This window comes from Poecilia reticulata, chromosome 18 (assembly GCF_904066995.2).
Source record: "Poecilia reticulata chromosome 18, P_reticulata-male-v2, whole genome shotgun sequence".
NCBI lineage: Eukaryota > Metazoa > Chordata > Actinopteri > Cyprinodontiformes > Poeciliidae > Poecilia > Poecilia reticulata.
Window position 1 is genome coordinate 16,589,194 of NC_088847.1, and position 24,144 is coordinate 16,613,337.

At 39.4% G+C, this 24,144-nt stretch overlaps 1 protein-coding gene across 49 annotated transcripts in view; it reads left to right on the forward strand.

The window, feature by feature from the left end:
• The window catches only part of LOC103480676 (protein tyrosine phosphatase receptor type D), a 455,017-nt gene extending 431,372 nt beyond the window's left edge, over nt 1–23,645 (forward strand). For all 49 annotated transcript variants that reach the window (XM_008435747.3, XM_008435746.3, XM_008435752.3 and 46 more), the window contains 11 exons: nt 619–742; nt 5,375–5,550; nt 7,114–7,233; nt 7,316–7,470; nt 13,688–13,973; nt 15,009–15,187; nt 15,271–15,397; nt 15,535–15,660; nt 17,239–17,393; nt 17,514–17,649; nt 18,566–23,645. In XM_008435747.3, the coding sequence (XP_008433969.1) occupies nt 619–742; nt 5,375–5,550; nt 7,114–7,233; nt 7,316–7,470; nt 13,688–13,973; nt 15,009–15,187; nt 15,271–15,397; nt 15,535–15,660; nt 17,239–17,393; nt 17,514–17,649; nt 18,566–18,634 (1,653 nt within the window). In that variant the 3' untranslated portion in view covers nt 18,635–23,645. The remainder of the gene's footprint in view (nt 1–618; nt 743–5,374; nt 5,551–7,113; nt 7,234–7,315; nt 7,471–13,687; nt 13,974–15,008; nt 15,188–15,270; nt 15,398–15,534; nt 15,661–17,238; nt 17,394–17,513; nt 17,650–18,565) is intronic.
• Nucleotides 23,646–24,144: the final 499 nt, after the last annotated feature.

The window sequence follows — 24,144 nt, forward strand, 5'->3', positions numbered from 1 at the left end:
TTGCCACCACGGTAGCTCTTTTTAGCTTGAGGGCTTGTAGTGGTTAGCATGGCTAGTGTAAGTGTAACTTTTCCATAGAGTAGTATTTCATTAATATTTCAAAGCCTTTCTGCTTCACTGTGTTTGTGCAGCCGAGAAGGCCTTACAGCAGCACAAAAAAGAAAAAAAAATCAATATTATGCATAGCAGAAGCACATAATGTACGTTTTCAGCTTTTACTCTCCAACAAATGTGCTATTAGAGTCGGCAAAAGCTAAAATAGGATCTGGGGTCAACTGAAACATCAGACATACCAGGCTGAAATATTTATAAGTGCTTTTACTTTAAAAAGAAAAAAAGAAAAAAAATCCCCACATTCTAGCTAAACAGGACCTGGACAGTATCTGAATGCATAAAACCATGTATGTATGGCCTTGCATATACTCTTAAAGAAATGAATTAAACATAAGTCAAAACATTAGATCCAACTTTCAGTTGCAGTTTTGTTGCTGAAAGGAGAATTTAAGAATGTGGAAACCTCCTAAATGTCAACTATCAATGTTCTCTCATGTAATTTGTATTCATCTTGTGTCAAAACTTTTTATTGTGGTAACAGTGTGATGCTCTTCCCCTTTCCAGTCCATTGACCCCGGTCAGCAGTTCACCTGGGAGCACTCCAACCTGGAGGTCAACAAACCAAAGAACAGATACGCCAACGTAATTGCCTACGATCACTCCAGAGTCCTACTCTCCGCTATCGACGGTACGTCTCCCTTCCTAACTGCTGCATTGCTTGTAGTGATGGCCCAGAGAAACATGTTTTAAAGACCTCCTGGGCATTTTTACACTGTTAAATTTCATTATATTCATACATGAGAATCTGGTGGCGGCTCACATAAGACATGCCGGTACATAACAGTGATGTTTGTAGTAAACATTACCTGTTCATTTGTGTTTCTGTGTTTTTTGCCAAAAAAAAAAAAAAAAAGTATATTCGACTGCCATTTTATAACATAACTATACAAAAACAAACATATGGCAAATTTGGCTGCAGCTCAAATGTCTCATTGTGACAATTGAATTGTGCCAATTCACCATGTTATATAGTCAGAATAAAATCTTAGTGCAAATTTTACTAAAGTACATTGTTACACAAACTGGTAAAAATATGTTTGTCTAAGAAATTTCAGTTGACTGCAGTTCTAGAGTTTGTAGCAATCCCACCTCCTGAGCAACATTGGAGAGGAACCCGTCCCTTTAAACCCGTCCCTTTAAACAGGAAAAGCCTCTGCCAGAACCAGGAAGTGCAAATGGCTAACTGCTGGGACAGGCAAGGAGAATTCACGATGGCTGATGACAGCAAAATCTGAGTCAATATCTTTGGGCAGGAGATAAATACAGCTACAAACATGAGTACTGGATTACCTTAAGAGAAACACATACTTTCAGACATATTTTCCTAATCAGATAAGTTATGTCGGTAATTTTGTCCAGGAGAGAAATTGAACTAAACACAAAAGCACTGAGCTATGAATGCTTTCTTTTACCAGGAGTACTGTTTATAAAAAGGAATACACTGACTTAATGGTAACAGTATCTCCATAAGAGCTTTTTTGAGATGTACTTTTTCTCTGAAAAGAAAGCTCACAAAGTTATTGACAGCAGTAGCAAAAATCCAGAGAAGAAAAATATTAATTTCTATTAAAAGAGTGTTCAGTAAGTCAAAGGCAATATAATCTCTGTCAGTAGCATTCATAGAGAAATTCAGCTACTTCTGGACCAGATACACTTTTGACAACCAGGAGTACTTTCTATCTAATTTTGCAGGAAAAACTCCCATCACAAATACACACAGAGCCACAAATACATTGTTTTTACCAGGTATACTCTCTTGATTGAATCAGTAGTCTTCCTATACAGCACAAAAAAGACAAGTGTTGGTGTGAACAGGCAAAACTTGAGCTGCAGTGTTAGAGGGAGGTATGAAATGACATCTGTAACTTGTTGCACATCAGTGCTCCCCGTACATGAAAAGGGCTTTCTGAAACTTTCCCTGCAAAGTACCAACTCATTCATCAGTTTATGATTAAACACAACTGCGCCCACACACACACAGCTATTAATTAAGCATTTCCACTCAGCTGCTCACATGGAAGAAAATGGGGAAATAAATAAAATAGTAAATGGATAAAGTGACTTGGAGAGCATCTTTTTTCCAGTCTATTAGAAACCGCCCACAACTTAAAAGTGTTGATGGAGTTCCATTAGCGAGCCACTGGAAAAAAAAACAAAAAAAAAACACATCTGCTGAAGACACTGCTGCTTTCAGATGGACACGAGAGACGATTCTCTATTCCTACTAAAGCCTTAACAAAAGCATTTTGGCAAGCGGTGCATCTGTTTCTTTACGTTCTCTGCGCAAACTCGTCCACAGAGAAACAAACAAAGGGAATTGACTTTAGAGTTTGTAGTTAAAATTTACATATGTGGACATGAATCGGCAGGATCTCTGGAAAACAGGCGTTCTGTCTGCGATGACTTCACTGTATTTACTCAAGATGTCTGAACGCATCCATCAAGTTCTGCTGAATTAAGGTTGACTAGCCTTGATTAGTTTATTTAGTTCTACTTAAACCCTGTAAAGTTTATAGAAGCACTTTAATTCATTACAGCATACCTGACAAGTTTATTATTTCAGTAACCCCTATTCAAATGAGGACGCATCTTAATTTTGATGATTGTGACTCACACGTAGGGCTGCACAATGGTGGAAAATCATACAAATCAATTGTTGGGGAAGTATTGCAGAGACGATATCAGTTGCAAAAAATCCACATCTTCCTCACTGCTGTGGTTTCTCATCTTCGCTTCCAAACAACTCTGTGACATTTACCGTCCAGGAGACTGTAATCTGTGTCAAAAGTGTGCAACAGCTGCAGTGACATTCTGCGCACCAGTGTCATATTCAGCCTCCTGGACAAGGTGCAAACTATTGAAACTTTGAGTATATTTGCCAACAAATATTGTACTCCAGAGTTCTTTGCAATATTAATACTCTGAACGGATGAAAATGTAATAGCAACAAATTTAAGCGCGACTTCTTAGAAAATTACAATGAGGGCAATAATGTTTAATACAAAAAATGTTCTGACCTACACACACACACTGCTAACTCTACTGTTGGCGACTCCACTGCAAGGAGGGTAAGTCACAAAAACTTCCTGGTCAAATTGTTGGAAAGTTAAGTCAAAGGGAAGAAATGTGGTAGAACAAGGTGCACAATATATGGGATAACTTTACTGGCAACAATGTGTTGTGTTCAGCCCCTCTAAAAAAAAAAAAAAGATGTCATGCGGATCTCATAGGGAAGTGAGGAAAACGTCTGTACTGCTGCTTTGTGGGCTATGAGTTGTTGTTTAGAAGACAATGACACACAAGCACAAGACTTAATGAGTTACGAAAGCCTCCAGGCCACACTGATGCATTAATTCATGCAAAAGGAACCCTGACTTCATTTTAAGTACAATGCGTAACTTTTAGCAGGCTGTCCAATCAAAATCAAATCAAAATGTATTTGTACAGCACATTTCAGCAGCAAGGCATTTCAAAGTGCTTTACATCATAACAAAAACAAAAATACAAAGTTATGCAACATAGAATCAACAATCAAAACATTACATTAAGTCAAGTGCCATCATTAAATTTGTAATTGATTACTTTTCAAATACAACTCTAAACAGGTGGCTTTTTAGTCGAGATTTAAAGATACTCAGTGTCTCAGCTGTTTTACAGTTTTCTTGGAGTTTGTTTCAAATTTGTGGTGCATAGAAGCTGAATGCTGCTTCTCCTCGTTTGGTTCTGGTTCTGGGGATGCAGAGCAGACCTGTTTAAGCAGGCTGTCACATCTGTAATAAAACAACCATTTGATGGGTGTCATTTCATGCTTCGACCACCTGAGTAACTGAAGTTTGTCAAATTAAAGCTTCACATATTGTGAAATTAATCTATCTAAGTTTTACTTTTTGAACCGAATTACTGAAGTGACAACCTTCTGATTTTCTAAGGAATGGAAACTCTGTCTTTTTTTTCCTGAGACTTCGAGACATGAAACAATCTTTTCTGCTAATTGGTATTTAGCCTGGATGCTGCCATAAAACCATCTTTTTTGTTGTTGAAAACAGTTTGTTTTTTTGTAACTCCTGGTTTTATTTTTAAAAAAACAAAAAAAAAAACATCTAAAACACAAGCCGAAATCTGGAAGTAATTATCAGACCTTCAGCATGTTCTTTGCGATACCTTCATCTTCCTCCAATGAGGGTTGAGTGCCAGCCGAGCTACGCTGCAAGAACGTCAACGTTTTAACGTCTTAATGGCTGCATTGACTTAGAAAATGGAGAAATTTACACAAATCCTGAGTGACAGAAGGAATAAAAGAAAAATCCATTTGCAAATGTACATTTAACCAACTCGCCTCATACTCATTAAACCACCGTAATGTCTGTTTGTTTTTGCTTTTTTTTTTTTTTTTCTTTTCAAATCGAGAACGCCCAAGGCTTAATTGTACTTATCCCTTGTCCATCACAGAAATGCACAGCCGCCTGTTTCTGTGTGGACGGCTTCAGCGAGGGTGGGTGGGAGAGTAGAGAAAAAAAAAACAATGTGGGTGGGTTCTTTTAATGTGTTCATATTCCATTTTCTTTCTCTTTTACACTGTTGAATGAGTTACCTGAGAGTAAAAGGAAGTCTGAGGGAGAGGAAGCAGCTGGAGTGAAGTGGAGGGGGATGAGGAGGAGGGGGTGGGGGCATTTCTCTGAGACGTGGCGCCCATGCAGATGAGACTTATCTTGGTCGACCATGTGTGCACGGAGCCCCTAAACTGCCAGTCCTCAAGCATTGACTAGCTGTCAGCTCTGTCTGTTTTGCCTGGATTCGAAAAGGCTGCTGCGCCTTTCATTTATTATAAGCAAAGGGAGAAGGGAGAGCAGAGCTGGGGGAAAATTGTTTTGCTACTTTCTCGTCGGTTTGTTTTTCTCCGTGTGAGACCGAGCTTTATCTGTAAGTCGGTTGCAGATATGGAATAGGGAAATGTGTTGTTGATAGCAAACACAAATCCCTTCGGACGGGTAACGCTGCCCCCACTCCCTCCCCCCCCACACACACTCTCCCGAAAAAAAAGGAGCGTTTGTGTGCTGCGTTGCTTACAGAAAACATTACTGACTGAAATAATTTCAGGAAACGCATTAGAAAGTCTGACGATGCACTAAATGGGCACAGGAATGGAGCTGTATGGAAAACAACAACTTACACAAACTTCAGGATTTCTGTACAGTCTGTAAAAGTTGACATCCCGTTTACTTTCTCTATTAAACTAGTTACTTTGCTTTCCGTCTTTAAGGAATCCCTGGAAGTGACTACATCAACGCTAACTACATAGATGGCTACAGGAAGCAAAACGCCTACATCGCCACCCAGGGCGCACTGCCGGAGACGTTTGGTGAATTTTGGAGGATGATATGGGAGCAGAGGAGTGCCATCGTTGTCATGATGACCAAACTGGAAGAGCGGTCGAGGGTATGTTTATATGAAACACAACACAGCTCTACCAATCATAAAATAAGGCCTTCCTCAACCCTCACAATATGTTGTTGTTCGATAGTTTTGACTCATTGTGGAATAAAGATTGTCGTGATCTGGACAAGTAAGTTTTAACTTGTGTTCACACTCATTGTAAAACATGTCATTTCAGCAGAGAATGATCCAGTTCGTGTTTGTTGAGGGAAAGTATTTAAAATTTTAGAACTTCTGGTGATAAAGTTTTCCCCTCAGAAACAGTGACATGACAATGAGCAGGAGTCTGTCCATTTTTTCTTTTCAGTACTTACAAAACATTCTGCCATTGTCAGTCACTTTTTTTAATGTTTATTTTGATACTCAAATGCTGCCACACAAATAATTGAAGAGTGGCAGGAGCTGCTCCGATGCTAATGTAGCCAATGAGTCATGCTAGCCGCACCAGAACTGCAGAATTTCGCTATAAATATTGTAAATGTTGCTAAATCTTGTTAAGCCCATAGTAATTTAAAATAATTAAGAATCACTGCTTCATAGTTAACAGTGCTTTGATGTTTTGTTTTTCCGAAGCTCAAAATATTAAAAAGTAAAATATTACTAAACGGTGTGCTTCATGCTGGTGCCATTTGGCTAAAGAGTCTCATAGAATCACATAGCGTATGTTAGGAAATAAGATGATGATAACTACTCTTAAACATACTCCTTTGAGCCAATGAACACTTTAAATAACAACTCTTCAGGAGCTCGGTTATTTCCTCCCCAGCAGCAGCCGTGCTTCTCTCTGTCTACTGAAACAGTAACACAGCAATTCAAGTGTTTCATTCGACACAAAGAGACCAGAGTGGCAATAAAGCAAAGACGCTAATATGACTGGACGTTGTGTTTAAATTTGTAATTATAGATTAAGTCATGGCAATTAATAGCACTGCTGGCTGCATGCAAATATCTCAGGCCATTTCATTGATTGGGAAATTAAAGCCAGTCAGCAGGAATGAGGGGCGAGGAGGTCAACGTTTGTTTTGTCCATTGTTTGGCTGTGCAAAGTGGTCCTACAAACATCAGACAGTGATTTGCAACATTACTTATTACATTTTGTTTAGTAAAAAGCAGAAGGTTCAAGTTTTAGTATTCACGATTGTGATTTTACGGGATAGACCAATTCAAAGTACAGCATAATAATTAAATAGAAGTGTAATAAATGGCACAAATAGTAATTTAAAAAAAACCTTAGACATGTGGCATGCAGTGTCTTATCGCTTACTTTGAAAACTGATTATAATCCACCTGTCTCAGTCCCCAATCGGTCAACAAAGTTCAACAGTCTAAAATGTAATCTTAGTAGATCTCTAGCTATATTAGGTTTATCTCCAGACACAAAGCCAGTTGTTAATCTGTGGTCAGACTTGACTTGACAGGCAAACAAAGAACTGGGATTTTGAACAAGAGACGCACATTTCCCAAAAAATAAGGTTTAAATCCATGGATTCTTTTCCCCTTCACAGTCACGCACTACTTTGCGTCTAAACATGGGACTGATTTACCTGAGATCTGTGTACCCTGCAGGTGAAATGTGATCAGTACTGGCCCACAAGAGGGACGGAGACCTACGGTCTCATCCAGATAACATTGCTGGACACAGTAGAGTTGGCCACATACTGCGTCCGGACGTTCGCACTTTTTAAGGTGAGGATTTGCGATGTTTTTTTTTTCGTTTTTTTTTCCCCCTGGCACGAAATGCGTTAGTCACTTCCGTTTGTTATTTCAGAACGGCTCCAGTGAGAAGAGGGAGGTGAGGCAGTTCCAGTTCACTGCCTGGCCAGACCACGGGGTACCGGAGCACCCCACGCCGTTCCTCGCCTTCCTCAGACGGGTGAAAGCTTGCAATCCTCCAGATGCGGGGCCCATGGTGGTGCACTGCAGGTGGGGAACATCACAGTTTTACAGAAACATCCTGAAGCATGAAATTGATTTCTTTCCTCTCCATTTGCCAGAATGAATAAATGAATACATATGACAAAAAAAAAAAAAAATCACTTTCTTTGTTACTAAAGGCTCATATTTGAGTCATTTGTGTACTGATATCTAAAAAAGAATGCACTAAAATGCATTGCATAGCAGCCCCAAAAAAGGCCATCTAGCCACGTTTTCCAGAAAGCACTCAAACTTAGAACGTGTTTGCAACGTCGTACCGCGAGTACCAGCTATATTTCCTGCAGCGATCCTCCCACTCAGAGACACGGATACAGGCTGACCTGTCATCATGCCTTTCCTGCATCAACAACCCACCAGTCTGCTCATCTCATTTGGGTTGATACACACAGAACTCGCTCACCAACCATCAGCTACATGAGCAGCGGGGCTTCCCATCAGTGAGGCGCCACGCAGTAGCGGAGTCTTCTGGCTTTTCTCAACTCTCGCACTCATCGTGGGGGTGTGAGGATTAGGAAGTAGTGACAGTGTAAAAGATACAAACTTTTATCAAAGTGACAAAAAAGGAAGAAGGATTACTGTAGAATTACCACATGCTGAAGTTAATTAGTGCTACTTGCCGAAAAGCCCCCCCCCAAATAAAAAAGACTTTAAAGTCTGAAGGAAAATGTGGGAATTAATGTCACACTGCAGATTGGGGTTTTAAATTCCTCTGGCTTCCCATCAGATACTCGTGTCCACCATCCAAATCCCCAATCAGGGTCTTTTTATCATTCTGTGATTCATGTTAAATAGAAGAAACTGGTATATTTCCATGCTTGCAGGACACCACAAAGCTAGTGTTGTGGTTAAGCTGTTAAAAGTAGGATAAAAGTTCCGATTAATTTAGTGCAGATCCTCCTGCTGAAGCCGTTTGTGCACATGCTGGAGGCTTAAAGCATAGCGAAGAACAAAAATGAAGCGTGAATGCCAATAATTTACAAACAGGACCATCGCACGTGGATGTGACGGCACCTTTCTGTTAAGGCGGTTCAGTTAACATCCGACGGATGTCCATGAATATCCACCTGATGACAACAGAGCTAAGAAAGTTCATACAATAATGTCTCACATTCAGAATGGACTTTAGTGGATGGTTAATATGCAGGATGTAAATAAAAATGCATTTTTGTTGCGGCATCATAAAAAGATCCACTCTCAGGAGTGGGTTTGCCATGCTTCCTTTTTACAGCGTTTTATATATATATATATATATATATATACTCTAAGTCAGCTCCCAGTTGGTAGATGAAAAACTGAATAAGAGACATTGTGTGTGTTTTTTTTTACTTAAGTCTTTAGAGTACTAGAGTAGGCAAATGCAAGCAAATATCCGTTATTACAATTTTTAATATTCTTTTAAGACTGAATTGTGGTTTTTAAAATATTATTTTTTTCTCAAAATGACGTTACTATGAATGTAGCCTCAGTCAGGTTCTTGCTGCCTAGACATACATCTGTTTTGTTTCATGTCCCGATTCCTGTTTGAAAGAATAGCACTGCTTTTCCTAGATAGACATGGATGCCGTTTTGATTTTATAAATTTCTATTATCAGTTTTTCTACAATGAGACAAAAAGTTAATGATGAAATCTATACCATCCCCTAGTGAACAGCCAGTAAATGATAACAAAATAAACGAGGTATGCCGTTATGCTCATAGTTTTTTGCTATAAAAGCTACGTCATTGGACTGAACCGATCTGCACTTTTGCACATAGCCAGGTATAACAGACGATCAGCAGAGCTGGCTTCCCTACAACCAGAAGACGCAATACTCCGTGAAATCCCAGCTTCGCTGACAGGTTAAGCAACATGGGGGAAACATTCCCTGAGGAGAAGATTAAACATAGCCCCTTTTATTTCCGTTAAAGCCGAAAGAGTTGACACAATCTCGGAGTCAAAATCTCCTAAGGCAAAAGACCAAAATCCACTGTTGTTCCCAAAATGCTCATCAGGGGAAAAAAAGGGGAAAGGACAGCATGTTGTGTGCAAATGTGGAAAAGAACTAAGAAAAATGAGCATCCTCAAAGAGTTCTGTTTTTGCTTTTTTTTTTTTTTTCTGCCACAGTTAAATGTTTTAGAGAGTCACATAATCATGCCATTAAATAATGGTGAAAACTGACAATCTACATGACTTTGAAGGAATTTTGCCGCAGACTTTGTAGAACTGTTTTGTTTCACCCTCACAGTAAGATGTTGAAAGTTAAACGAATAAAGGTCAGGTCACAGCGCAAAGAGGATCTCTCAAATAGTCACAGATTCTAGCTGTGCCTGCAGTAGGGTGTGTCCGTAACACCCCCCGCCCCCCTCCTCCTCCCTTCCAGGAACATCAGGTGTCAAATGTAATTCATAAATTAATTTGAAAACGGCTGTTTGCATTTAGTTATCTTTGTCCGGTATTATAATTTGTTTAATCTGAATCATTCAACTGGATAATCAAAAACAAATCGTATGGGTTTTAAAATCACCGTTGCATAAAAGATACCAGTCATTTGCTGTTTTGCTCACAATTAAGTGTGTTTAAAAAAAAAATAACACCTTAGTTTAGGTTAAAAAAATCATTTAATGTCCAAATTTTGTTCACATACACTTGAGTAAAAGCTAGCCCTCAATTTGCAACCCAGATACCCCAATGAGTTTCATTTATTATATGTGTGGATGTTTTTATAGACAGAGCAGCAAAAAAAAACTAAAAAAAAAAAAGAAACAGTGACAGGCCAGCTGACAGCCAGAGATTTGCCAACAATACATATGTAATTGCTTTTACTGCTGCTAATGCTTTATCTTCACAGGACCCGTTGCAGCTGTGCTATGCGCTGCTTTTTCCTCCCCTTCCCACCCCCGTATTCCCTAAACTCCTGGAAAGCATATTAGCCTGACACTTTCGTGTGCATGCGTGTGTGCGTGTGTGTGTCAACGTCCGAGGCGGCCGCTTTTGAATAGCTGAAAAGGCGGTGTCAGGTCATTAGCGTGGTCAGTGCGCCAGCTCCCCTTTAACTGCCAAGCGTACTGACAGCTTTCTGCACCAGCTCACCCCGACACCCCATCACTTCTCCAAAAAAGAAAAGAAAATTACACTCGCCTTTTGTGGTCTTACACTTAGAGGGAGAAAAAAAAAGAAAAAGTGTAGCCGATGTGTATTTCTGCAGCTCAGTCTTTAGAAAAACTAACTTGAGGGCGACACGAGTTCAAGATGAGTGTCTTCTCCTCACCTTCCTTTCCCATTCCTCATCTTCCTCCGTCCGTCTAGCTCGGCGCTGTCACTCTGTCATTTACTCTCTAGCAGGTCATCACTCTCCCACATTCACGGCTGATCTGAAAAATGTTTTCTGCTGCAGCAAAGGAAGAAATCTATAGTTTTATTTTTTCTATCCATACACCCGAGGGGTTTTAGGTGTTTTCAAGCCTGGAAGTGACTCATTCCTCAGATTGCTCCCCTGGGATACATTTACATTTCTTTAGGGCCCCCACCAAAAAAACCTCCCCTTTCACTTAAGTGCACTTTTTAATTTCGCCCTGGAGCAGTGCCTTTCTCGTGTCAAGAAAGGCAAAGAAATGATTCGCTTTCATCCATTTTGAAAGTGATCATCAGATCATTTGCTGTAGCCAGCGACTCCCATGTGTGTCTTTATGCCGTTTGCAGCAGCACGGTTTCTCTGCTGCAAGGCACATTAACTACACTCGGCCCCGGGGGACCAGCTTCGCTGCCTCTTGAGCTCCCCTACTCAACCTATTCTGTTTCTCACAGCAAATGAAAAACAAATGCCTCTTCAGGAGGAGGAAGAGGAGGAGGAGGAGGAAGGCACACGGGGGCTGCCTCGCACCTCATAGACACGTACACCAAATGAATTGGATAACCTATTTGCTTTTGTGTGCCAAGTGCAAGGACTTGACTTGTCAAGGCCAAGCGCCGTGTGAGGTGGAAGAGAAACAAATGAAATGTACAACATAATGCATTTCCCTTGCTAAGGTGTTCGACTTTATTTTCTCATGGCTTGCGTGCTAGTCCAACAATAAGGTTGTAACTGTGACATGCATGTAAAATATTACATGTTTGATGATGGTTTTTACAAGCAAATAAATGGAGACTGAACTTGTTGTAGTTTATGGGCCGTTCTAGCTCCTACCTATGCTTTTTTTTGCAATGGCTTCATCGGGCTGATGTCAGAGCTCCACCACACAGATGTTTTATAGACCAAAATGTTTTAATTTCAGTCTAATTAGACCAGAGCACCAACTTTTTATTATCCTCCCCTACATGGCTTGTGGCGGTCTTTACATGGGTTTTCTTGCGTCAGCCTTTTTTTCTTGCCACTCGTCCTTAAAGGACAGATTTGTTGAGTGTTAAGTGCTTGACGAATGTTTTTCCTACGCGGCCTGTAAATTTAGGCAGATTGGCAGATTCGTCGACATTTTTAAATGATGACTTTTACTTTCCGTTTTGAACCTGGGAAGGAGGAAGTAGGGCTCATTTACTGCATGTGTTCTGCTCTTCCTCTGCTCTTCTTCTTGCCCAACTAGACCACTTCAGCCACAAAAACCTTTAAAAATAAAATAAAAAGCTGCTCTTCACTCTCAGCCCTGTTCTGCCTGAGGTGCTCCTTGTTCTTCATGATTTTATTTGTTCACTAATGTCCTCTAACAAACCTCTGTGGGCTCCACTCTACTCACTACTCGGCTGCTTTTGAAAGCAGTTGGTTGCACTGGATTTTATTAAGGTTCAGACCCAGCCCAACGTTGTATGGGGCCTTAAGCAGAATTTTGATCTTCCTGTTATAGACGTCACTATCATTAACAGTGTTTCAGTATAAATGTGATTTTGGAGAGGGGGCTGAGCCTAAAAGCAGTCACAGATAACTGTTTTTTTTTTTTTGCAGGCATAAAAAGTAAACTTTGCTGAAGATCAAATAAGTCATACCTTCAAATATCTGCTCTGTTGAGGAGGCTGCATTTATCCAGTGCTTCTGAATCTGGCTGCAAGGGCAGGTCAAAGAGAAACAGTAAAACAACTTTTTGTTTCCACTTGTGCATTTTGCACATTAACGTAAAAAAATGCGGCAGCATGAATCTTAATGAAGAGACCTGCGTTTCAGTGCCTCCTAATAAGCCCTTCTGCTGTTCAGGTGCACTGTACTAATCTAATAACCCTAATTGTAGTCAGCTGCACTTCTCCAGAGTTGTCCGTCACCAACAACGAAGCCGGGGAAATGGACGTTCCTCTCATGTTTGCTGCAGTGGATCACATTTACTGTAGTGGCACTTTTCTGAACCAAGAGATAAAGGTGGAACATTTCTGGCGCACAAGTGCATTAAGTTCTGATCAGGTGGAGAGCACAGGTGGGGTCTAGAGGCGAAACAGTTTGGAGCCTGCTGCAGGCTGAGTGCCAGCCCAGCGCCACTTCAGATTCAATTACGGTACAAGTTTAATGGCTCATTGTACAGGAGAAAACTTGGTGGAGAGTTTAACTTTTGGCCTTGAACCGGAGAAATAAAAGACGCCTCTTCCTCTGCTACTGGAGATCAGGCCTGTCACATGCATTATGTGCCCCCAAAACTGCCAATTCAGTCCACTGTCCATGTTAATTAAACCAAATCCAGTTTCTGTATATTTGCATTCGAGGATATTGAGTTTCTTTTCATTTAAATAAGCATTTTTAAAAAGCTTTTAGCAGGAAATACACATATTTACGATCACTTCATACAGGAAGACTTGGAATTTTGCATTATTTTCCCAAAAAGAGGAACGTCGGTTGTCATAGGGGACGCAGCTGAAAATGTTTAGCCTGTAATCTATTTTAGCTGTGGGCAAAAAAAAACGGAGAATGACCATCCAAACTGGCAAAATCTTGAAAATGTTGGCATGTAGAATATGAATGCATGGCAAATGAAATGGTAAAGAATTGCAAACATCACATCCAATTGGATGTTTTTTTAATTATTACATTTTAATATTATTTTTTTGCACACTGAAACTGCAAAGATGATTGTATTTTGTAGTATATTTTGCAGCTGCAAAACTGAGACAACAGCAAAAAAAAAAATCACCTTGGGGGGAAAAAAAAAAAAAAAAATTACATGAACTTGAATCTCCCAGGAAACAAAATACAGTACAGTAACATCTTCCATAAAAAGTATCTGACAACATACCTCTGATTGTTGTGATGACAGTGCCGGGGTGGGCCGCACCGGCTGCTTCATTGTGATTGATGCCATGCTGGAGCGCATCAAGCACGAGAAGACCGTGGACATCTACGGACACGTAACGCTGATGCGCGCCCAGCGCAACTACATGGTGCAAACAGAAGACCAGTACGTCTTCATACACGACGCGCTCCAGGAGGCCGTCAACTGCGGCACGACCGAAGTGCCCGCCAGAAACCTGTACGCCTACATCCAGAAGCTGACCCAGATAGAGGGTGGAGAGAATGTCACTGGCATGGAACTGGAGTTCAAGGTACAAGTCAGAAAACGTGTCGTCCCAGTTCTGTTCTGTATTTATCTCTAGATATTATATGTTTCTGTTTGCATCTGAAGAGTGGGGCTTCTGGTTTCCTCTTTGATTTAATCTACACAACATATAATAAATCTTCACCTCACTCTTTGTTAGGAACCACTGTTTTAGTATACATAAAGTTTCTTTCTGCCATAGAACGTAAGCAACAAATGTAGCAGTTTTCAATCAAGCTGTTTCTATTGTATTGCACTTTTTTTTTCTTTTTTTATCTTGCTTAATGATAGTGTGAGCATCTCTGTTACCAGATTAACAAGCTATTTAACCATACTGCGTTGAGATTAAGCCACTGTCCTTGACTTCCCATTTCAATTAAGTTTGGTTTATTTATAAAGAACAAATTCACAACAAATATGTTAAAGCACTCTTCACAAATCAGTCATTTTCTTTTCTCTGCAATCTAGTCATATAATACATCCAATCCATTTCAGAAAAATTCAGTTGATCGCGTAACGATAATTGATTTCTTGACTTGAAAGTCAAGTCCAACTTTCAAGAAATTCTTCATTCTGTATGTGGCAACGGCGAAGATACCCTTCATCAGAACCAGGCTCTTAATGAGCATCCATTGAGAAATAGTAAGAAGACAGAAAGGAGCTGTGTAGAAGCACTTTCTATGGGAAACAGAAGCAAAACATACACAGATCTTATGTCAGGGCCTTCCAGGATAGACGGACTGCTAAAGTCAACGGAAGAGGGAGTTCAGCATAAAACCTTTGAGTTGAAAAGATTGTAAACAAAAGTAATGGCAGCAGTAACTCCATTAATGGCTCTGCACAGCAGTGAAGCATTGAATTAGGGGCACTTTATAGTAAGGGGAAAAGAGAGAAAGCACAAAAATATGAACAGTATTTAGATATTTCTCTTGTAGTGCACCCTTGACGTCAAACGCAGCCCGTCTCCGGAGAAGCATCTGTCGCCGCATGTACCTATCATTTTGACGCTCATCAAGTTCTCCGTCTCTCCTTGCCCTCGCAGCGCTTAGCCAACACTAAAGCTCACACGTCGCGATTCATCAGTGCCAATCTCCCCTGCAACAAGTTTAAGAACCGCCTTGTCAACATAATGCCATACGAGTCCACACGAGTGTGTCTTCAGCCCATCCGAGGAGTGGAGGGCTCGGACTACATCAATGCAAGCTTCATTGATGGATACAGGTAAGCTTCAAGGTACAATAATTCAATTAAAACTGAGATTTTTTTTTTTCCGTTGTTATGTTACATCTGATTGTTTCCTCCAGGCAACAGAAAGCGTACATTGCAACACAGGGACCGTTGGCGGAGACCACAGAAGATTTCTGGAGAATGCTCTGGGAGCACAACTCCACTATTGTAGTCATGCTGACCAAGCTCAGAGAAATGGGCAGGGTAATTGATACTTCACTCCAAAAGCCTTTGTTCTGACAGCTTTATAGAAAAGGAAAATATACAATTCAATGCATAAAATATTCCATCAACCTCCTGTGAAGAGGAATGCTGTGAGTCACTGTGGTCTGCTTTTCCAGGAAAAATGTCACCAGTACTGGCCGGCAGAGAGGTCAGCCAGATACCAGTACTTTGTGGTGGACCCCATGGCCGAGTATAACATGCCCCAGTATATCCTGAGAGAGTTCAAAGTGACTGATGCCAGGGTAAGCAGACGTTGCTTGTAAACTGAACGTTGAGGATTGAAACTGATCCAAGTCTGGGTCGTAACCCGTCTTTGACTCCGCAGGACGACCGGATCGCCTAGAGGTCAGCTGGAAGATTATACCGCTTTTAGTCGCGCTGCTCTTTAATTCGGGCCTCTGGTGCAGCAAATGTCTAAGCGCAGAAAAGCCCACACAAATAATTACCAAAGTATCAAATAATACAGTTTCCCGATTTTTTTAATTAGCTGTAGAGAAGGTTTAGAAAAACAAGGCTGAGGACTGATTTTAATTACCCAGATCTGTTTGGATTAGTCATTACATCAACACATTGGCATTTTCTCAATTATTTGTTTACACCAGCTTGTGGCCTTAAGTGCAACAGAAAAGTAAATCCAAATTTGCGCAAATCATGACACTTGTCAGAGTGTAATGAAAAAAAAAAAAAAAAAAAAAACAAGCTAAAATGCGAGTGGTGCCGGCAGCAGTGAACTGCCACAGTTTTTAATTCCATCAAAGGCTCAGACAGATAAATGGTGCAGCATCCCGCCTTTGTGGAGCGTGTAACACTGTCTCGTCAATGGGATTGGTTTCCTTATCAAGGGGGTAGAACATCACTTAAGCAATGCACACCCTCGAACTAAAACTCTCCCCCAAAACCTGTCAAAAGCCGCACATCAAAGCAATCTGCATCTTCAGTGGGTATATTAAATACATTTGGGTGTAATAACTGAAAGGCTTTCTTTGATGCCACCTTTGCGGCGCATTTTCAGGACTAACGTTTAGCAGCTGAAACCCAAACGCTTCGACGCCACATGGGTCAGAGTTATCATAAACAAACAGAAGGTTCAAATACTTCCCATCAAAATGAACATTTCAGGAACTTGAAACTTAATTTTATCTGACAAACGGATGAAGTTGCTTTTATCACATTTGTCTTTGATCTACAGATATCAACAAGTAAATTCATGCTATCTAAAAGAGATTGAGGATATCTTAAGCAGATTGCATGACTCAGATATCTGCATTTTGTAGTTTTTAGCATTGGTTTCATTTTAGATATCAGACATAAAAAAAGGTCAGTCTTCACAATATATCACGTTCACAGGTTTTTATAATACCATAATAAGCAATTAGTTTGACCAGTTTGTTAACGTGTATAGATTATGCATTAATTTATGACCAGTGCATTCTTCAACCATTTTTTTTAGAAATGTATATGAACTATTTTCAATGTATATAATAACCAGGTGACGTATAAAAAAACCCTTTTTGATAAAAACAACTTTTAAACAATTAACATGTAAAAAATAAAAATTTTCTGAAAGTTGGTTTTGTATCAGACTTTACAAGGTTGAGGATTGTCAGAAAGCATTGTGGTTTCTTTCGCAGCAATTTCAGTTCTATTGATATAACTAAATATTTATTTCCCTTCTGACTATTAAGTGTGCATTTTTTTCTAGGACGAACAACAATTGCTGTAATCTAGAAGAAAAAAAATCCACTACAGTTGGGAGTCTGTTTTCATTATAGCTTAACATGGCTTGCCATATGTCTCACCTTTTCTTCCCCGTGTTTCAGGATGGACAGTCACGAACAGTAAGGCAGTTTCAGTTCACCGACTGGCCTGAACAAGGAGTGCCAAAATCAGGAGAGGGTTTCATCGATTTCATCGGCCAAGTACATAAAACAAAAGAGCAGTTCGGCCAAGACGGTCCCATCTCAGTCCACTGTAGGTAAGTGGTCAGGCAGCATTCCCAAACACACTGGGCATCCCGTTTTGGATCATCGTGTGAATATTAAAACGTTGGATCAAAACATGAACGTCTTCTCTCTCGTTTGTCTGATTCGCGCAGCGCTGGAGTTGGTAGAACCGGAGTTTTCATCACCCTCAGCATCGTCTTGGAACGGATGAGATACGAGGGCGTGGTAGACATCTTTCAGACAGTGAAAATGCTACGGACACAAAGACCAGCGATGGTACAGACAGAGGTGAGCCGGCGTAAAAACAAACTTATGTTACAGAAGAGCAAAGACTAGTGCGGCTTTGTGAAGCGGAATGGAAATCAAATCTTACACACCTGCAAACAAAAATCTTGTGCGTGGTTTCCTCCCCGGTCTTTTACGACAGTTGCAGCTGCTTTCAGATTCCTCTGATTTCCATATCTACAAAATGAATTTTCTGCAAGTTCTGAGAAATTTAACTTGCAGCATAACTCAAGTTCATTCGCTCAGGAACGACTTCAACTGCGCAACATTTCATTTTTAGAGGATGCTCTCTGTTGCATGCTCAGAGATGGGGATTTTGTTTGCCAGATTAACTCTGCTTTAAATTTCCCCACAACTTTATCATCATGTTTCATGTTTGATCACTTTATTAGGGAGTCTGAATGTATCAAATGTGTTGTTTTAATCTGATAAAGATACTTTAAAAAAAAATTTTACCTCAGATTTATTTACAAAATGCTGAAAAAATTAAGTAGATTAAAATAAAAAACTATTAATACTCTGAAAATACAATAGTGTGAATGTCTTTGCACGGTCATGGAGGATACAGCCTTCCTGAAAGCGTGGGAGACTCATCAAATCAGCTGCTGCGGTTCTAACACATTATTTTACTCCAGTTGTTTGAACGGCCTAGGAAGATTTCAGGAATCCTCCTGAGCCATAAAGATCAACTTAGGCAAGCCGTTGTTGAAGAGTATGATTAATTTAGTAGCTGAATATGTCTGCAGTAGCTGTGTGCGCTCTCAGCTCCAGTCTTACTGCGTCATTTCAGAAACAATGGCAAGCTGTAGGTATTTTTTGCTGCTTTATTTTACGTTGGATATATTAACCACCATGTGTAAAATAAGCGATACAAAATGATTTGATTTAAAAGGCACTAAAAAGTGTTCTTTCTTTCCAGGATCAATACCAATTCTGCTACAGAGCCGGCTTGGAGTATTTGGGAAGCTTTGATCACTATGCAACGTAAAACGCCCAGTATTGGAAGATAAAACTGGAGGGCCCTTTGGGAGAAAAAAGAAATCCAAGCGAGCCTCTCTTCTGAGCCATAAATTCCTGCTTGAGAAAGTACTCCTTAACTCCTTGCTAACAATTCATTTAAGTGTTGGATGTGCGACATGACTCGTCAAAAAATGAAAAAGATGATTCCCGGAGGACCAAGTAATTTCCCCAACAAGCCCAAATAAAAAGAACCTCAGCTTAAGACGAGCATGAGGGGAGGGGGGGGGAAATCCTGACTATTGAAGCATCATAGGGAATTACCTTTTCTTTTTTGCTTCAAGGATCCATTTTGGGGCTCATAAAACTAAATGAAACCAACGCAAGAAAAAAAGTCAATGAACAATAATGACGTCGTCAGAAATGCATCAGTGATTATGACCCATAACGAGAGACAACGAGAAGCACACCGAAATACAGGGGGAAGCAACTCAATGCACATTGTACAAAAAGAAAAAGAGGAAAAATTAAAAAAAAAAAACGCCATCAAATCTGTTTCACAATCAAGTCCACACATCACATCAAGAAGACGATGCTTTGTCCACAGGAGCAGAACAGACTTAAAGTAATAACGAATAAATAAATACCCCTTTTATCTGGTCGCAATGTTGATTCATTTCAGTTTGGGGGAGAGGTTAAAGTTAAAATACAAAAAGTATTGATTTAGTTTTTTATTATAAAAGTTGATGTGCTTTTTTTCAAATGTCTTTTTCTTTTCTTTTACAGAGAAAAAGAGTTGAAACGTTTTTTTAAAGCTGTAGAACTGTTCTAATGTACGTGCTGTTTTTGCAGAGAATCCGTTTGCTAATTTTCATACACTTCAAAAATTCACACCATCCATACTGTAACTTCCTTCAGAAGAGGGTTTTTTTTTTTTGTTTTTTTTTTTGGTAAATTTTAGTCTGGAATTGTTCTTATATTTTTGTCAAGTTTTCTGTCTACAATCACTCACATTACAACCTGATTACTTCCATTTGATTAAAGGGCATATATCATCATTTTCTACAACTTCTTCAGTTGTTTTCAGGGTTGAAACGTCACGCAGAAACGTTGACTAGAAACATGTTTGTAAGGATGAGAGAAGAACAGAGAACAACGCAGCTGAATGTCGCCGAACAGCGACGACATCACATCTCAAACACCAAAATCAGGTGAAAACGCGTTTTCGCTCAACAACGACCACCTTGTGTATATTTTACACAAGCTAACCGCACGGAGCAGTTCTCCATATTATTAGTCCGTTTGATAAATGAACTAACTTCCCTACAGTAATGTCCTCAGACGTTACGGAGAAAAACCTGATGTGTGTTCCAAAAAAGCAGCTGTAGTCACATGCAGACATTGGCTCAGACATTAATAAAGAAATTAAGCACAGTGTAAAAAAAGAATAAAATATTTTGCATTTTCTTACCTGATGAAGCTCATGATCAACAGCTGCGGTTGCCTAAATGGTCTGGCTGTTCGCTCCCTGGTCGAACTGTCTTTTGTAGTTGAAGCATGAAGTGCGTTTTCTCATTTTTCAGATTTGGGTAGTGACGTCACTTGAAGCCGGGGCCAAAACGCATTTGCGACGGACTGTTTTTTTCGCGTGTATTCTCCTCCCACGTTTTTTCTTTTTTGTTGTTGTTGTTGTTTTGTATAGAAGCTCTTTGAAGGAAACGCGCTCACTTCATCCTTTTTGTAACAAGCAGCCACGCATGCGTTCGACAAATTCCTGCGTCGAAACGTCTTTTCGTGTGAACAAAACAATCCGTTGTGTTCAGAGATTTCCAGAAGGTGCCGTTACAGTCACTCTGTCGTCATCCATATATGGTAGTGCCTTCCTGTTTTAGTGTACGTGACTCAGAAGGCTCTTTTTTTGTTTGTTTGTTTGTTTCGGATAAGTGCATTTTTAAATTATCTAAGAAAAGGCAGTTGTGATTTGTTTCATACTTTGAAGCTTTTCAGGTTTTCCGGCTCTAAAATATGATGATATATGCCCTTTAACCGGGGCTTTGTGGAATCAACAGGGGTGAGCAAAGTATGAAGTTGCTGCTACGGATTATCTTAGTTCTTCCATGTTACAATGAGAAGAGAAAACATGATGAATTTGGTATGAATACATAGCTATATACTGTCAAATATGTGAAATATGTATATCAAAGTATAGATATAACAATATATAAAGTATATAGTTTAAAAGTATATAAAGTACGGATTGTGTTTGAAAGCTTTTAAGCGGGGAGTCGTGTGCCATGGGGGAAACAGAGATTTTTTTCACTGGAATGCACATCGGTAAAACAAAACTGTATTTTGATTCAGTGTATCTTTTCTTGTGCAATAAACATGTTTTAGATTTAGATTTTCCCCCCCACCCTTTTAATATGTGGCGATGTCATTAACTCACGACTTTATTATGCCCTCCCCCTCCCTACCAACAGGTGGCAGTCAACGCGATGCTGATGCATTGTTGCTTTAATAAACGATGCACTTCCACTTTCTTAGTCAGTCAGAAATTAGAGGCAATCACACTCAGTCTCCACACAATAGGGCAAGGTACAAAGACGTCAACTTATTCAGATAATATATAGTTTATTTTTATTTTTGCATCTAGAGTGCCTTATATTTATGCCTGTTTTTATAATGTTTTATTTACCATTCATGTATCCTTTGAGTATTCTAGGCATTTAGTGGAAATTAAAATGTAAAATTTATTTACCTTTAGTTTTCATTTGTCACATAATGAGATTATATAAATATATATATATGCAAATAAGAACATTTTAATGGTTTTTACTTTTGTGGCCTTACAGAGGCTGAGGGAATTGGAACAAAACAACCACTATAGAAATTTAAATACAGCTAAAAACAAAAAAAAATACACAGTTGGGGGGGTGGGATGATAATGCAAAACTACAGATAACATTTAAAAAAAGATTAATGTAATGCTAGTCTCCAAGCCCAACATACAATTAAGTGTCAACTAACATTTTCAAGTGGATTTTGTTTACAAAAAAGAAACTAGCAGAAAGACAAATGGATGCACAAACACAGTTCATCAATGACTGGTTTCTTCTTTATGCCTTTCGTCTTTATACGCAACACCTCAGAGCAGACCTGGAGACAAACTGTCCCTTCTGTTAAATTGACTATCTTTAACAGCGTGCTATCGTCTTTGTCTCCTAGTTAAAGAGAAGGTTTTTACACCGGCTTGAGCAGCATTACGTCTTACTCTCTAACGCTCCCTGAGAGCGGGGTTTTACCACCAAACTGTCACAGCGGAAATGGAAATGTGGATTTGAAGAATGAAGAAAATGACGAGACAAAATTTAGGGACTGGAAGCAAAAATAATTGGCTTACAATTAAACATTTTCAAGCGATGTTCAACCAAATAAAATTATACCCAAAAATTTCAATTACTATTAATTACTTACTGTTTATCTCAAACATGATATACATGGGTACAAAATTGGGTCGAATATAAAAATATATATCTTCCTTTGGTAGTGATAAAAATTATGCAATATTTTTGCTTTATTGTGACACAATAACTTCTCCCCTCTCCGAGAGCTTTAGCATCTCAGCTAATAAAAATGTACTTATCAGTGTGAGCAACATTTATAATCTTACGAAAATTGGATTCAAGCAGCTCTTTGACATTGTGATGTGATGACGATTGGTCTTCGATATGCTATGCAGGTTTAGTATCAAAAGGAAGTAAGTTGGGACAAAATGGCAACTCTGGGTACAACAGGAGGCGCAAATTGATCTGGAACCATCAAATTACTCACTAATGCCATTTAGTGAGTCCAAAAAAAAGAGTTTACAAACATCGCATGTTTAAAACATCACTTACAAATTAAGCTGGTGATATTAAGGCTTCTGTAATTAGCATGGCGCCTCCCCACACTCTGACCACTGACAGGAATCGAGAGGATCAAACATGTGCGAGAAGAGTAGCGAAATAACTTCTGGTCAACATTAGGTTTGCACAATAAAAGCTGAAAATTGATCACTCAGAGATTTATATTTATATTTGGTTGGTGGGAAGAGCTGGCCACAATGTGGTTCTCTGCCAGGTGAAAACCAGTTCCACCCACCAGCTTTGGAACTGGTTTGGTGGAAAACCCCCGACTTTGATGGCTTTGTGGATGTGCATTCCAGGTGCTTTCTTTCCCTTATTTTCTGAAGCAGCTGTGAGTTTTTGTTTTACTCCTTTTCCTGACCGTTTTGTCACAATACTCTCGGAAACATGTTCATTTTCTTTTTCTTTTTTATTTTTTTTGGTCCTCATCTGATTTTCCTTATCAGTTATTAGCTTTTCATTATGCACGGTAAAGAACTTGCAGAGTGGCCAAAACCCGGGCCGAGTAGGAAGGACTTGCACTTTCTCTTATCTTTGTACTATGCACTGCCCTATTGATTCTGAACCCAATAATGTATTACTTGAACCCATCTCTTAAAAAGAAAACTCCCCAGACATTCACTTTGTGTGTATGTAAATAACACAGAAAAAGGTATCAACCGGCTAAAAAGACAAAAAAATAATTAAAAAAAGAGTTTGTGGCGAAAAAGAGCATTCGTTCTGATGCCACCATGGTTTACTCCGGCAGATGACTTCAGAGAAATCTGTTCCCCCCCAACCATCTGTTCTTGTGGCTTTGCCATTCGAGCTCGGAGTGTCATTAACAGAAATAAACGTTGTGTTCTCTGCTCTCTCTCTCTCTATCTATCTCTCGTCTGGATGCATAGACTGATAACTAAATAATGAAATTGTAAAAAGAAAAAAAAGAAGAAAAATATGGCTTGTTAAAAAGATTATACGATTACCTCTGATTAGTTGTAAGCGTAAACTGTTTCTTTTTTTCTGAATGAAAGGAGTGCTTTTTATTTTCTTACTTAGGTTACATTGGTGGAGAAAGAAGTCTGTAAGAAAACCAGTTCCTTGCTGACACGAGTTCCATTTGTTATAAATGAATTCTATTAAAAAATGTCAGTGTTATGCACCGGTGTTTCGCCTGTTTCCCTCCACCTCACTCTGCCTCAAAAGAAAAGGAAAAAAAAAGACTGATGAAGCCATTTTACCCCCTGCTGGTCTGGGTCCAACACATTATCCACAGTTCTCTGGTGAAATGGGGGAAAATTTAGTCTCACCACATTTGAACAGATTTCCATGGCTCTGTTTTTTCTGTTACTGATGGAACCCACAATGAATCATCACAGGAACATTTGACAAGTGAAATTCAATGCTTTTTTTTTTTTCTAAATTGCTTTCAGCCTAACCAAAGGCGTAATAAGGTACGTTAAACTACACTGATCATTATGGATGAGACTTCCTTATTTCCTTTATTTTAGTCAAATGTATTTACTTGCTTTCTTCCAACTTTGCACGTTCCTTTCTTTCCATCATTCCTTCCTCCGTAAACCACAGCATTCCTTCTTGTTTCCTTTTTTCCACTCTGTCCTTAAAAGCATCCGTCTCTTCCTTTCATCGACCGTTT